Below are 15167 nucleotides of genomic sequence, written 5' to 3'. Positions count from 1 at the left end.
TGATCCTTATTTCATTTCTAAAAGCTACTTTTGTAAAACAGTAATGGTAAAACCTGGCAAACAGACTATGTTGCCTTTTTGTTGTTTAAACTTGCAAGCACTTAAAAATAAATTAATGTCTTAATTTTCCAAACAGGCCTGCCAACAGTGCAACCTCTACGTAAAGTTGTTTCTGGTTTTATGTGGTCCAAAATACTTTCCAGTGACTCCAAAGCCAGTTTAACATCACCAGGAAAATATAACGCATAAAAAGTCCATTGCATTGGCTTCTTCCTCTTACTGAAGTTATTGTATAACAGGCCCTAATAAAGACCATGCGCGCACACAGAATGTTTTGTGTGAGATTTGGACTCAAGCTGTACCAAACACTCGCCTTGAAAATTGGAAAATCATCACTGGCAGTGACTCATGACTTCCCTCTCGAGATTTGCATGTCAGTTATAACATACGAAAGCTGTTCGGCATCAGTTCTGTTTAGTGCTGACCGAAGCCTTATATCTCACGCCTCGTGACTTTTGTTGCTGCTATTGTTGCCTGTGTTAGCAACCACACACAAAAATATGTTAAGATTACATTTCCTGAAAGATGCGTTAATGGTCTTTGTATGCAAACTTGTGCATCATTCGTGTCCGTAGATAAAAAAGCAAAACATGTTGCATATTTCCTTTGAAGGTTTAAAATGATCCACAATATGAGCAATAAAATAAATGCTCAACATAAATAAGCATATGAGCAAACAGTGGAATCCTTAGTCTTCTTGTCTCCCCTCCCTCCTGCTGTGTTAATTGGTCAAAGCCCACTGACAGCCTATTGTTCTACCCAACTGGTAAAAGCCCCATTCATGGCTTTGCTTTGAAACCCTTTGTCTCCTCACTAATCATGAATTCAGACTTTTAAAACAATCGTTCTGGCTCGAAACGACTTAAGTCTTCCGAATCCATTTAAAAACCTAATTACGACTTCAGCTGATGTTTCACACACCCGTCCCTGTCACGGAAAGCGAAACAAAAGCTACAGTAATCTATAAACAGGGCACAGACCCCAGTTGGCATCCAAAGAGGCTCTGACGTAACGGGCACCAGCCGGGAAGACAGACAAAAGGGAAACAACGTAAAGAAAACCGGAGAAAAGACAAGAGGGAGTGTTTGTTGACCTGGAAGGTCAGGCTCAACATTGAGGTGATGATGCTGTTTATTTCTTGTCACAGCACCATGGGGGAATGAGTTTGTGGACGCAAGCAAAGGCCAAAGGTTTAGCTCTGACCTAAAGGAAGAGAATCGAGGGATGGGGTTTGGAATCCTGGGGTCAGGCTTTAGACGCACATTCCGATGCACGTTCCAAAGGCGATCGGGGCATTCCCTTACAATGAATTCATTCGACATCGCTGAAGGTCTCTCAGAGTCCAGCATTAGAGGAATGTTCATAACACAATACACACACAGTCTCGGCCCATTAGGAAGATGTTTTTGAAAGAGGTTATGAAAGCACGTCAGGGTGTAGCCCCTGCCTGTATAGTAAGTGCGAAGAAAAAATATTTGGAAGAGAAATCAAAGAGATGAGACCACAATGAGAACACTTGTACTCGCGTGGCTTGAGTGAAGTGTGAATTGCAATACTGGGAAAACAAGCTAGAAGTAATATTAAAATAACTTCTAGATACTTGAGGACAAAAATACAATTCTTTTATTTTCAGTCTGTACTTCCAAAAATAGAAAAAAGTCACTTACACAAATAAAAGGGGCACATTTAAATATCCTTCTGGACCAAAGTATTTACTAATCTCAAAAAATGAATGATCAAATGAAAAAAATCCTTCATTTTGTACATCTTCGAATAACAACCCCCCCCCCTCAAAAACAAATTAAATAAATAACTTAAACTTGACAAAGTATTTACAATCATTTAGTTCTTGATTTAAGAAAGGTGCTAAATGTGCACCAGGAAATAAAGTTGTTAGACAAGGTTCACAACTGAGACTTTAAGACATACGTTTGTAGACTGTTTTCGCCGCTTTCTGTACTAGACACTTGTTGGTTTTGTTATTAGTTATAGTATTTTAAACAATATTCCAGCAACAAATCATAACACCCCGACTCATCTGCTCTCAGCATTACAAGCAAACATATAATGTTATGTATAACTTTTGTCAATGTTTGGTATTCAGAGTTTCAAAGCAAGGGCTTGGAAACATTTGGCACACTTGATTTCAAATTAGAACTACTGAAAAGCCAAAGAAAACTTCAGGCCAAGGCCTAAAATGCCTTTAGGTGAAAATTCTAATACATTTCTCATTTTAAAAGATACTTCACCCAAAAATAAAAATTCTGTCATTTACTCCCCTTCGAGTTGTTCCAGATCTGTATAAATATCATTGTTCTGATGAACACAGAGAAAGATATTTGGAAGAATGCTTGTAACCAAACAGTTCTTGGCCGCCATCGACTAGCAAAGTAGGAAAAAGGTCAGTGGTAGTCAAAAGTGCCCCAGAACTGTTTGCTTTCCTACATTCTTCAAAATATCTTCTTTTGTGCTCAACACAACAAACCAAAAAATAAAAGTTTTTTTTCCTACTCTGTAAATCGATGGGGTCCATGAACTGGATTACAAGCATTCGTCCAAATATCATTCATTGTGTTCATCTGCACAACAAAATGTATAGAGATTTGGAAGGCGAGTATATGATGTATTTTTGGGTGAACTATCACTTTAATAATACTGCAAACGAGAGATTTCAAGATGACCAGGATCTACTAAAGCCTTCTAAATATAAAAACTAGTTTATTGACCAAAAAACGATGTCCAATGTAACTCTCTTTGTCGTCACGGTTTTCTTTGGTATATCTTTGGTCTCCTTTCGTATGTTTTTGCACACATTTCGCCATTTTAAACAGTCTTTGGTCGAGTCTCTTAATCTCAGTTTGTTTCTCATAGCTTGCTTTCCTCTTCCTCAATGGGTCGTTTTAAACCCGGGATATATTTAAATAATCTCCGCCTGAAGCTCTTTTGTTTGGGTTTGCGCTGCAGTCCGCTGAACCCTCCGCACTGCTGTTTCTCTCCATTAGGCACAGAGGACGGCGATGACCCAGTGGGAACTCTCAGGTAGCTTCGCGTGCTGGCGCTGCGGGACAGGGTCATCTTTGCAGACGTGAAAAGCTCACTGGCGGGGCGCATCAGGCGTTGACGACCACCCTGTCCCTTCTCCCTATTAGAATCGAGTTCATCGTTGCTGGCGTTGGTGCGGTCCCCCTGGAAGATGCAGGTCTGGTAGAGAGGATCGTCCTCCGACGTGGTGGCACTGAGAGCGCTGATGCTGCTGCTTGTGCTGTCCGTCCCGCAAATCGCTCGCAGGGCTGCGGGACTCGGAGCCCCCAGGCTGCCATACACTCCGGCTGACTCCAGAGACTCGTATATTTCCACGTCACTCATGACGATGCCTGAAGAAAAAAAAACAGAGATAAATAAAACCTCAGGAAACTTAAAAAAAAGAACTGTTTAATTTGAAGACCTTTAAGGTTTATAGCATCACACTGTTGGTTTTTTAATACACCCTGCTGGCTATTAAATCTTTTGAACTCATGTTTAGGCAAATAGTTTGATCTTCAATGATATTTAGATAATATGCCTGTAAACAAGTTTCTTGTTTCCTTTTTAAAAGAAATGTTCCTTAAAATATCGATTTGTTGGCGCCACGTTAACAAAAGGAGTTGGCGTATAAGAGGGCAACACTTTACATTGAGGAAGTGTTAAAGATACAGGGCAGAAGACTTTTTTGATCACCGTGTTAACAGCAACGTCACATGCATCAACGCTCTCATGCATGGTATTACATTTACGCATTAGGCAGACGCTTTTATCCAAATTGACATACATTGCATTATACTATACATGTCATTTCTAAGCATGAGGGGTCTTACCATGTACGAGTCTCTGTTCCTGCACCATTAGAGATCTGTACTCATCCCATTTCTCATGAAGGGTTTGCTGCGCAGATCAATGGAGATACAGAGTCATTTCACAAGTCACTCGGTGTATGTGCTCACAATACTTTTTTCCATTACCATAGAGAACAGGGAAGTGTGTGGTCTGATGGGTTAGACAGATATCTCACTTCTCTAACCCTACTTCTCATATCAACGACATCAAATTCAAACTTTAGATTCTTGCTTTTAGCTTCGTTTTGACCTTTCTTTGTTCTGCTATTTGGAAGAAAGTAGGAAAGCAAACAGCTCTGTGGCACTTTTGTCTACCATTGTCATTTTGTCTACTATGATTGGATTGGATTCAAATTATTGTCATTACACACATACAAGTACAGTGCAACTAAATGTATTCAATGGGTAGTCAATGGCGGCCAATAACTGCATTCATCCAAATACATTCTCCGTGTTCATCAGAACAAAGAAATGTAAACAGATTTAAAATAACACGAGTCGAGGGCGTGTAAATTACATCTTTTTTTCATTTTTGGGTGAACCATACAAAATTGTTGTCTAGCATTCCAGCTCAACTTCTGACTGATTATTAGTTTTATAATAATAATCCTTTGACTGCTTTGCAAGTAAGTTAACAATTGTATGCCTCAATGCAATGCTACTCCTCCATTCAGGCCATCTTAAACATTAACACTTTTTTTCAGATCACTGTTTGTGGCCTAGACATCTTTTGCCACATACAACCTTTGGACACGAGCTGTTGCAATTGGCAGAAAATGAGAAGTCGGGTTAGTGACATTCTAAAAGCGCTAACGTGCAGAGGAATGTCAAAATGCATCTCGCTGCTTTTTTGAGTGGGCTACGTCAGCTGTATTGTGGAATGTGAGGGATTAAGAGTGGACTGTCATTGGAACAGGTGGGGTGAGAGAGCAAACAGGTGTGGCCGGAGCTGGAGTTTGGTGCCAGATGGAGGCAGCTGCCTTAAATCGGCATGCATTACTATGCCAAACGTCTTCGTATATACAACAACATGCTGTACGGTTTGAAGGGTCTTACCTTTAAATACTGTAGTCGGGCGTCCAATTCTGCTTTTCTTATAGAGTCACTATACACAGTTTTCAACCTAAACATCGGAAACAAACTGTTTTGTCAAGTCACTTCCTAAATTGTGCTGTATTGTTAAACATTAGTCATTTATTCTACTCGACCAACGAAAACGCTGACAAACACGTAAAGGAAATTAAAGTCCTTACAACATCAGACTTCAGACCGTGTGAATCTGGTATTAGCATCAAATAACACCCCTTCCCCCAAATGTATATGATTTCAAGACTGCTGGTGATATGGATATGAACCGGAAAGCTCTTTTTTACGAGGCTCTTGTAAACGTTCTCATTTACAATGCACCCGCGTGTTTTAATAGTGGAAATAATTGTGTTAAGTGCCGTATAGAGAGAAGGCATGAGCCGCTGTGCATTCATGTGGTTTACATCATTGCTATCCGCACTTTATAAACGCTGCTGTGTTTTCAGAGACCTTTCATCTTTTATTAAAACACAAAGGAGTGTGGTTCCAATCACATAAATGGCACAAGTAATTCTTCACAGGTACATTTGGAACAGTTTAGGCACTTTTTTTTTAATTTAGCCAAGAAAGACATTTTCAATTTCCGACCAGCCGTGGGGAAAGTGTAAACTTGTTTGGTCCGGTTTAAAAATCAACAAGGGATGAAAATAAACTAATATCTACCAACCTAATGTTGTTGCCGGATGATTTAATGAGTTGAACAATCTCTTTGTGGCGAAACCCTTCCACAGAGTTGTCGTTCACGCTGGCAATGGTGTCTCCTACAAGAAACAAAACAGAACTCGAATTAGACAGTGTTTGCTTTTCTCGCGTGCTGTAGATAATACATGTGTGCTTTATGTGTGAACTGTTGTGTGACATCATAGCTTGAAGCAGCTGGCAAACACGTTTTTCTCTTAAGAATACAAAACTCAAAAAAGCCCTTGATGCAATATTTGGTTCTGTGCTTCATCAAGGTTTTAGGAGTGTTTGCTGGGGAAGACCACATCGCACAGTTATCAATATACAATGAAAACAACAAATCTCTCTCCAAGTCTTGGCTTTTTTGTCTTAAAAGGATGAGGTCACGTGTCTTTGAGAGGCAGGTCAAAGAGGACAATAGTGCAAAGCATGCAGGGTATGCAGGAAGTGAAACCAGCAGACACGCACAGCGAGTTCCTATTTGTTTATTCCTATTTGTTGATCTGATGTGACATCGGTTGTTCTAAGAATCGTAATTATTATAGATAGGAATGGGTGAAGATCAGCTGATCTTCTTAGATAAAGCACTCGTTCGTTCACTTTGAGACAATAGAGAGCAATGCAGATTTGGCATATTTCATTTTAGCCGATCATAACATTTCGGAAAACAATGATGCGAGCACACCCGGGGTCATGGGTTTGATTTACTGAGAACACGTGAATGAAATGTCTGGAACTTAAAGGGACAGTTCACCCAAAAATAACCATTCTGTCATCATTTACTCACCCTCATGAGCGAGAAAAATGGTTCCAAACCAGTTATAAAAAGTTTAAAAATTCGTGATACTTTGCCCTGAGGAAGACCAGTTGTTGGGCGAAACATGTTGGCTCATATTTTAAATGACTTAAGCCACACTTAATAAAGGCTTTTTAACTTTATCCTTCTCCACATCATATTTGACTGAGTGCCTGGGACCCGCTTTTTGTTCCGATTTTGCTTGTTCCCTACCCCAAGAGCACCTATCACAGACTTTTCAACTTCACCTGAGCGCCTGGTTGAACCTCTTCATAGCTCAGTTATAAAATGTGTTGTTCTGCTAAACGCAATGAGAGATATTTGGAAGTATGTTGGAAATGGAACAAACTGGGGCACTATTGACTACCATAGTATGAATAAAAAGTACTATAGTAGTCAATGGTGTCTGACAACTGTTTGGTTTTCCACACTCTTCAAACTATCTTTGTTCAACAGAACAAGGAAATTTACAGGTTGGAATAACTTTTTGGGTGAACTGTCCCTTTAACTGCACCGTAGGTCAGAATGTTAATGTACCAAGACATTAAAATATACTCACTTCATTTAAGTTTCGATTAATTTAATAAAAATGTTTTAACAAAAATTCATTAATGTACAACAAAAGATCTAAAAATGTAAAACCCTCAGTTTAAAACACAATTGGTGTAATTATGCAGCCCACAGAAAACCACACACTGTATCCGGTTTTACAGTTTAAAAGAGTAAATCTTGTTTACAGTAGACGTGGGCTGTAAAACAGGTAGGCACACTGTGATGTTTGCACTTCCTGAAACAGTAAACTGTCACTCAACTGTCCTGGTGTTAACAGATCGACAAGATCTCAACTGAGAAAGCAATACAGAACCCTCCTTCCGACTTCTGAAATATTACTCCAGTGCACGCAGATTCATTTTACTACCAAGCAAGATGTGGATGAAGAAAAGCGATCCTTTGCTTTGACATGCACTCCCTTTAAAACTACATATTATCGTCCTGGTGTCAAATGGCAGTTTAGCATGGGTCTCCCATATAAAGTGTAGTATTAACATGAACGTACTTACCAACTTTAATGCCTGCAAGCTGGGCAGGGCTGTTTTCGTGGACTTTGCAAACAAAGGTGCACATCTCAACGGAGTTCTCGCTTTGGTGATGCAGTCCGTATGTCTGTAGGCCAAACAAAAACGCATGGTAAACAAAGCTGTCTCTTAAGCGAAGTTATTTATAGTCATGCAACTGGATTATAATAGAATAAACAAAATGAGTCATAAGCTAACAAAGGTGTGTTCCATTGTTTGTGTTCGACAGAGAATTGGTAAATCAGGTCTGACCGTGTGTTTTTTCTGTGACTGCTGCCTGGCTTAACGCCACAATGCGCTCGGTGTTTTGAATGTTGACCCGCTTAAGTTCACTTAGACAGACATGACAGGCTCTATAGCTTGAAGGAAACTAAACGTGACCACCTATACATGCAAACCGAAACTGGGCTGTTTGTGAGTGCAGGTTTTGTTGTCTTTTCAGTGTTTGAACTGTATATACACATCATCTTGCTCAAACCACCGCGTATCAGGTCTCAGCCATGTGGCCACTGCAAACAAAACTATTTTGCTTTACAGCACGTTACATTTTAACAACCACGCCTGGCACCATTTTCGAGCGTTAATGGCGGATGCAGAGAGTTTACTTTATCAAAACCGGTTTACAACCGATTGCTGACCTCAACTACACAGAACAACATTTTTTTGTACATTGAACGCATTTATTTACACTTTAAGAGTAAATTTCATGTTGAATTAAAGGGGCAGTTCACCCAAAAATAAAGATTCTGTCATCATATACTCACCCTCGAGTGTTTTCAAATCTGTTTATATTCCTTTGTTCTGATGAACACGGAGTAAGATATTAGGAAGAATGCTTGTAACTAAACAGTTCTTGGCTTGACTACCATATTAGGAGAAATTATAACAATGGTAGTCAAAAGCGCCATTGAACCGGTTGCTTTCCTACATTCTTCAAAATATCTTTCTCTGTGATAACTGTATAAAATAGATCAAATAAAGGTATGTTTTTAAAAAGTTGAATCCAGTAAACTCTTTCTTTCCACATGCTTGAGAATTATACTGTGAATAGCTGGGAAAACAAATCCACAAACGAGATAAAACAGAGCATAAAGGGAAACTACATCAGATAATCTGTGCCTTTTCAACATGCAAAACACTGGCATCATTTCCAACCATAACTGCGATGATAAACTCATGTGGAGACGCACACAGATGTGTTGATGTACTAACGCCGGAACAGGAAGATGACTGCCAGCACATTTGCATTTCGATATGAAATGCTCTCTTGCATATATTCAAATAAGCGTCAATATACGTTTTACGTTAACGGACCGTTTTAGCTTCTGGGGAGCACAGTGTTTTCACCGGTCGCCATGGAAACGGGCGGTGGGATGTCTGATCTCTCACGACACTCGCTTTTGCGAGGAATGACATTACGTTTGGTGCGATGTGATACATCTTCACAGACCTGAGAATGACTGATGTTGATATTCGTTTCCTGTGCTGAAACCCCAAAAGTGCTGTTGAGGTTAACAGCCAAGGACACTCTTAAACCTCACATTGTCATACAAAAAGGTGAATTTGACTAAACCATGAGAATCTTTATAGTGACTGATATAGAAACAGACGTCTCATCTGTAAATAGGCAATGACGACTTTTGGAGAAGCCAAAATCCCCTGTTACACAGCTACAACACAGAGATCTTGACACGTGAAGATGCTTTTTTCATTATTTTGTCATCTCTGATCTAGTGTTCGTCCTTACATTTCAAAAGTGTTACATAGCTGAGAAAACATCACCAGAGAATCGTGCTGCATGGCCAACATATAGGGTAAAAAAGCACTGAATATTTACAAACGTGTCCAACGTGCGATCCATTTGTGAAGTGTTTTCAAATATTTGGGACCGTCTGCTTCCTTCCTCATCCCACAAACACCAGCCGCTCACACAACTGAACCGCCAGCGTCAGGATATGCAAAGCACATGTGTATTTACATAGCCGATACGTTGAGACTCAGAAAAACAATGTTTTAAAGCCCGCCATCCAAGAACAATTCATCTCTTTATACTTTGCCTCACACATGACATGTGCTGATGTCACATCCTGTACTAGAGGACACGGCAGGAAAGGAGCGGCCCACCATCCTGCATTTCAACTATAATCCATTGCTAAATATAAACAAGCTATCCGTACACTCCAAAACGATACTGGAAATCTGTGGCCGTTTGTAATCTTGACTGCGTTTAGGAAACAGGCTGATAAAATGAACATTGTGAGGACAAAAATGTGATGCTTAAAAAAACAGGTTCTCACACATTGACAAAAGTCGTCAGCAGATATGAACGGGCAAAGATTTTTTTACTGGCAAACCTACGAGCGATTTGAAGAGACTTGCCGAAACGAAGACCCCACTTGTGTGGAGAACTTTATCATAGCTAACCCTTCGCTAATACTCCCTTTAGCCGGATTCTATTGAAATGAAGCCAAATAAACACAGGTGTCATCCACAGTAAAGAGACGATATAAAAGAGCTTGCGTCTCTTTTATCCGGGATGTCCCACCCACATCTAAGCCCTGTTCACAAGTATACATTTATTATTTGAAACAGTTTCAAACAGGAGCACATAGTCATTACCTTTAGCAAACAAGAAATTAATAGTCTTACGGACTGTCACTGAATATCTAAATCCAACACAATCTCACGGCAAACCGATTAAAACTATGACAAATCAATATATACTTGTGCACTCTCGTATGTACATTTATTGCTCTGTGTTCTTTAAGTTTAGGGGTGGGGCTTCTTTTTCTACTAATCGTACATTTTTGTGTCATTTACAACATACTGTAAAATACTGTAGTATTTATGTGACATCAGACTGTTAAAGGTCCAGTGTATGAAATTAAACAGCATTTAGTGGTAAGGTTGCGAATTGCAACCCCTCCACCCCTCAAGCACTATGGCTGACACGGGACTAAAATGTCACCAGAGACGTTTGTCCGTTTAGGTCTACTGTAACGACATGGCGAATTTCATGCAAGATGCTCATTGTGTATGCTGATAGTAATAGCTCATAATGTTCGGTCTTTATACACCTCTGAACACATAGTTATGTATATCATATTGCATTTCTGTCCATAGATCCTCCAAAAAATACACACAGCACTTTTAAATCACACTTACCTGGATTTCAAAGCCGAAAGCCTCATCCTCTTTCTTCTCCAAGATCACGGTTTTCCTGTAAGGAAATCCAGCAAAGCACAGGACATTCTGTTAATGTGAGCGGGGGAAAGTATCCATAGACCAAAAGCCTCTCCAGTCATGACCTCTCAAGGATCTTGGCAATGGTCATACACGTTTGAGGAAACAAAAATCAACCCTATGATGCTACAGGTATTTTAGGGATGCATGTAATGGCATAAAAAAACTATTCATGACTCATTCGATCTCAAACTTAAGTCTTAATATCTCGTCGTCAAAACACAGCCACGTGTGTGGCATTCTGAAATGTACTCATTCTTAAAATATGCACTCAAATTGCTTTCAGTTTTAGTAAAGCTACAAAAAGTCTGTGTATGAACTATTCTCAATAACAAGAGCCTCGGGAGGTGGATGACTACTGTGTAGATGTAATATAAACCGATATGGCAAAACATAGACATGATGACACCTGGCGAAAAGGATTGGATTGTGGTACTATAGTCTAGACAATTGAGCAACCGTCAATCTCTGGATTCAAACATGTCCGTCATTATGATCCTAACATAAGAGCCCTGTGTTTCCAATGCTAATGCATTATTTGGCCATCATGAATAAAATATACACATCCAGCTAACTAAATGATAAAGAGATGCATATAGGGAAATAAATCAGTGTTAAACCATTTAGCCAGTCTCTTTTCATGCATTGATTTATTCAGCCACTGTTTCATTCATCCATCCCTCTTATGTCATGTCATATAAATCCCTAATTTAGTAAACGTATTTAAGTGTTATTTTTATTCCATACCATCAAGGAAACAAGTGCGAATCACTAGGGCCTGACGTCAAATGAAATGAGCATTTAAGGGAAATAACAATGATGCATTCAAGCACCCATCAATCTCATCAGAGTAGGAGGAAGAATAAAAAAAACAACAGTGTCAATCTTACCGTTGCGGTTCTGGTGACTGCGCAAGGGGCTTCCATTTCTGTAGCCCACTATTCTGTTTAATGTGAGAGGAAAGAGAAAACAAAAGAGAGAGGTGTAAGAATATATGCATCTTTGAACCATGCTTCAGAATACATGCTGTGAGATAAACAGGTTAAATTAAAAAATTCCTTAAGCATTGACTTTCCCAAAACATGCAAGTTGAGTAATGTGTGACAACACAGACATAACTTGAAATGCATGTCTGGCTAACGTCTGGCACCTTTGCGCTTTTTTTTGTGGTTTGAGTTTAATCCTTAAATAAACTGCCTCCAAACTTATTCTTTTTTGACACTACCAGCACACCACTGTATCTGTCTCTAAATTTATCTCGAGAACAATCTAGACCGTTACGCTCTCTTTGTGAACACAAATACTGTCACACATCTTACATCAACTTCAGTGATGGACCGGCTGATTAAATCCAAAACGCAAAACACACAACAGACATAAGAATTCATTCATTCATATTATTCCTGTTCTTCTGACAGACGTCCATTCAGTCTGGCTCTCCCTCGCCCTACCATGTCCCGCTGCCCACAAAGTACACTTTGTGCACGAACACTGCAAAGCTTATAAAACGTTGCCTTTCTTTATTCCTCACACTTTGAGAATTGTCGTAGGGTCCCCTCAATGACTGCATTTATTTCCAAGTAGCTAAGAGGGTCCCTTGGGGGCAGTTGGGTTGGACGCCAAAGCTCTTAGCTTCACAATACTCTGTTGTAGCCCAGCGTTCATGCGGAGTGTAGGAGTCTCAATGTGGGGATCTGTTCATAAACCTGTTATCCAAAAACCTGTAGTGTCCTACTCTGATGTGAGCCTTGCATTCAATTTTGCGCAAAAAATTGGTTGGTAAGTTTCAAATAGCCAATATTAGTCTTCAAGACCAATTAAAAACTGTCAATGAATTAAACTTAAATATATGCAAGAACATTAATAGAAGAGGTCATTTCTGACAAAGATATCACCCTAAAGCAACTAATCCAAGCATGTTTGTATCTGAACACATTACTATTTGTAACACTATATGAATAATATTAGAACATACAACACCAAGAGTGTTTGGTCAATGGTTGTTGTGACCTTTTGCATTTCAAGAGCCTGGCTCTGTCATTCCATGGTCAATAAAATAGCCACGCTGACCCCTTGGTCACGTCTAACTTTTTCAATTCCACCGTGAGTTTAGTTTCACAGGGAAGAGCCAAAGTGTCTAAACGCCGCAAATGTCACACTGCCCCATAGACTCGGTCAGGCTCCATAAACCGCTTTGGCCGGCCACACAAGAGGTGGACCGTAAAAACCAGGCCACCGAATTCAGCAGGGACATATATAAGGTCCAGGAGAGTTGGTGGTGTGTGGGTGGTCTAAAGACACCAGGAAACACTTCACACTATGAGTGATCATGAAACACGTGTGAAGATCCATAGGGTCGGAACCGAGCAGGCTCACACACGCATAGTCAAATCCATGGAGAGCAACAGCTTTCACAGAAAAGGCAGATAAATGCCTCTCTTAAGAATCGGAGGAAAATAAGGAGATTTGACAAAAAAACGTGTGATGATTTAAATAGACACGCAGAAGTGAAAACATTGTGTGGTCAATCTTTGCATGACTACTCATATGTACACATGCAAATGAATAAAAACCCTTAAAGTCACTATGCAATCAAACAGAAAAATTGCAGTGTTGCGGTGATTATAAAGAATTTATCTGTGCATTTTTTATTCATTTGCACCTGTAATCTGTAATCAAAAACGTTAAGCTCCTTTCCTCTCAGCAACAACTCTCCACCACATGACGTCAGCAACAAAAAAGAGGTAAGACTATAGCGACTGTCCAATGCCGAGGCATTTGTAGCAAACCCCTGCAGGCCCAATTAACAACAAACCAATCAAAAAGACAAGTGCAAAATACATTTTTTCTAATTTCAAAAGCCGTTTCACTCGGATACACGATACGAAAAAGAAGTCAATCGCAACCTCAGTTTCATGGTGACTTTAAACCGTGCGCACGTGACTCGAAACACCAAGAATTGCCGCAAACTGACGCACAGGTGTGAATTAGCGCAGGTGAAAACATTCCTCACATACCTAACGATGCGTGACAACTGCTCGAGCCACTCTTACATAACCGGACTCAAACATCATCGTGGGTCATTTAAGTCCGCTTTAATAAACACGAGTTGACGTCGTAATCAAACTTAAGTGGCGCATGCGCGTCGCACCGCTGCTTCTAATCAAAGCAAACTGATCACAGGCCTGTTGTTTCTGCGCTTAATTGAGTCCAGACAACACAATGCAATCTAAAGAAAAGTGCTGGGCAACAAACCGAATTTAGCTTCGTCTTGAAGATGTAAAATACAGATCTTATTAAAACACGAATTGAAAGTGCAGTTCGTCTAAACAAACAACGATCTACAGTTTCATGGTAGTTTGACTTAAATACAGAGAACTAATTTATTATGGGTTTGTAAAGCTGTTAGTGTAAACAGGTCTCTGCTGAAAAATAGATTATTATTATAATGTCCGTGACGGCTTCTATTGCGTTAATACATCAATCCCAGTTAAGTTGAAATTGAATGGTCTTTTACCTTTTTAAAGTTTCTCGGCAGTGTCCCTCCGGAGTAAGCCAGAGTCTTGTAGTTATACACTTCCCCGGTGTTGGAGGATCCACGATCCACAGTCCCAAAACTGTCGGATTTAGAGGACGAAAAGTAGATGTCCCCGCTGTTCTGACACAGCGAGCCGCTGTCCGGTTCGTTCGAGTTCGGCTTCTTCACACGTCGAAAAGTCATGTTTTTCATAATCCGGTGTCACTCACATAAAACCTCTGACACTTGAACAAAGAGGGGTAAAAGTACCGAGCGTGGGTGAGAATCAACCCACCCGCCACCAACCTACACTCTGATTTGAGCAATAATCTCCGACAGACCTCAGCAGCATCTGCGATCAGACTCTTCGTGTATTGAGACTCACACATGTGGAGGGGACACATCTCAGAGGGGGCGGAGACACGCGGTCGCATGGCAATCCAAATGGGCGGGGTCACACAATTGATGCGAGGTTCGAGTCATATTTTGTTTAAATGCATATTGCCACCATGCGTAAATATTTAGCGAGCGTAAATAGCATCAATTAATTACCTTTACGACATTTTTAACATGTTGCACGCTTGACTTGAAAAGATAGGATGTTTTGTGAGCGTGTCACGATTAAAATGTTGGAAATGTTAGAATTGTTACATTCTAGAATGATAATTAAAGTCTAATGAAAGTAAGGGTTCGATCTTAACAATGTAGGACTGAAACCAAAATGTAATTCGGTGCAATATTTTTAGTAAAAGCAAGCCTGTTTGCTTTATAATTTCAGTAATAGTAAGATTAATGTGTTGGAATTATATTGCCTCGTTAACTTTAAAATATAAGTG

At 39.9% G+C, this 15167-nt stretch overlaps 1 protein-coding gene across 1 annotated transcript; it reads right to left on the bottom strand.

Moving 5' to 3' along the window:
* Positions 1-1658: 1658 nt before the first annotated feature.
* Positions 1659-15069, bottom strand: tamalin (trafficking regulator and scaffold protein tamalin). The gene is made up of 8 exons (XM_079478494.1): positions 14332-15069; positions 11705-11757; positions 10737-10791; positions 7557-7659; positions 5686-5779; positions 4989-5055; positions 3915-3981; positions 1659-3434 (listed from the first exon to the last, which is right to left on the bottom strand). The coding sequence occupies exons 1-8, from the start codon at positions 14542-14544 to the stop codon at positions 2926-2928; spliced, it is 1161 nt and encodes a 386-aa protein (XP_079334620.1). The 5' UTR covers positions 14545-15069; the 3' UTR covers positions 1659-2925.
* Positions 15070-15167: the final 98 nt, after the last annotated feature.

Source organism: Barbatula barbatula (assembly GCF_947034865.1).
Source record: "Barbatula barbatula genome assembly, chromosome: 17".
Taxonomy (NCBI): Eukaryota; Metazoa; Chordata; class Actinopteri; order Cypriniformes; family Nemacheilidae; genus Barbatula; species Barbatula barbatula.
The sequence above is the reverse complement of the archived record's forward strand: the minus strand, read 5'-3'. Positions and strand labels throughout refer to the sequence as shown.

Coding starts and splice junctions, on each gene's coding strand:
- tamalin (XM_079478494.1), bottom strand. CDS start 14,544: ATGAAAAACATGACTTTTCGACGTGTGAAGAAGCCGAACTCGAACGAA. Junction 10,792..11,704: donor CAGTCACCAGAACCGCAACG/GTAAGATTGACA, acceptor ATTTCCTTACAG/GAAAACCGTGATCTTGGAGA. Junction 5,056..5,685: donor TCATCCGGCAACAACATTAG/GTTGGTAGATAT, acceptor TCCGATGTTTAG/GTTGAAAACTGTGTATAGTG.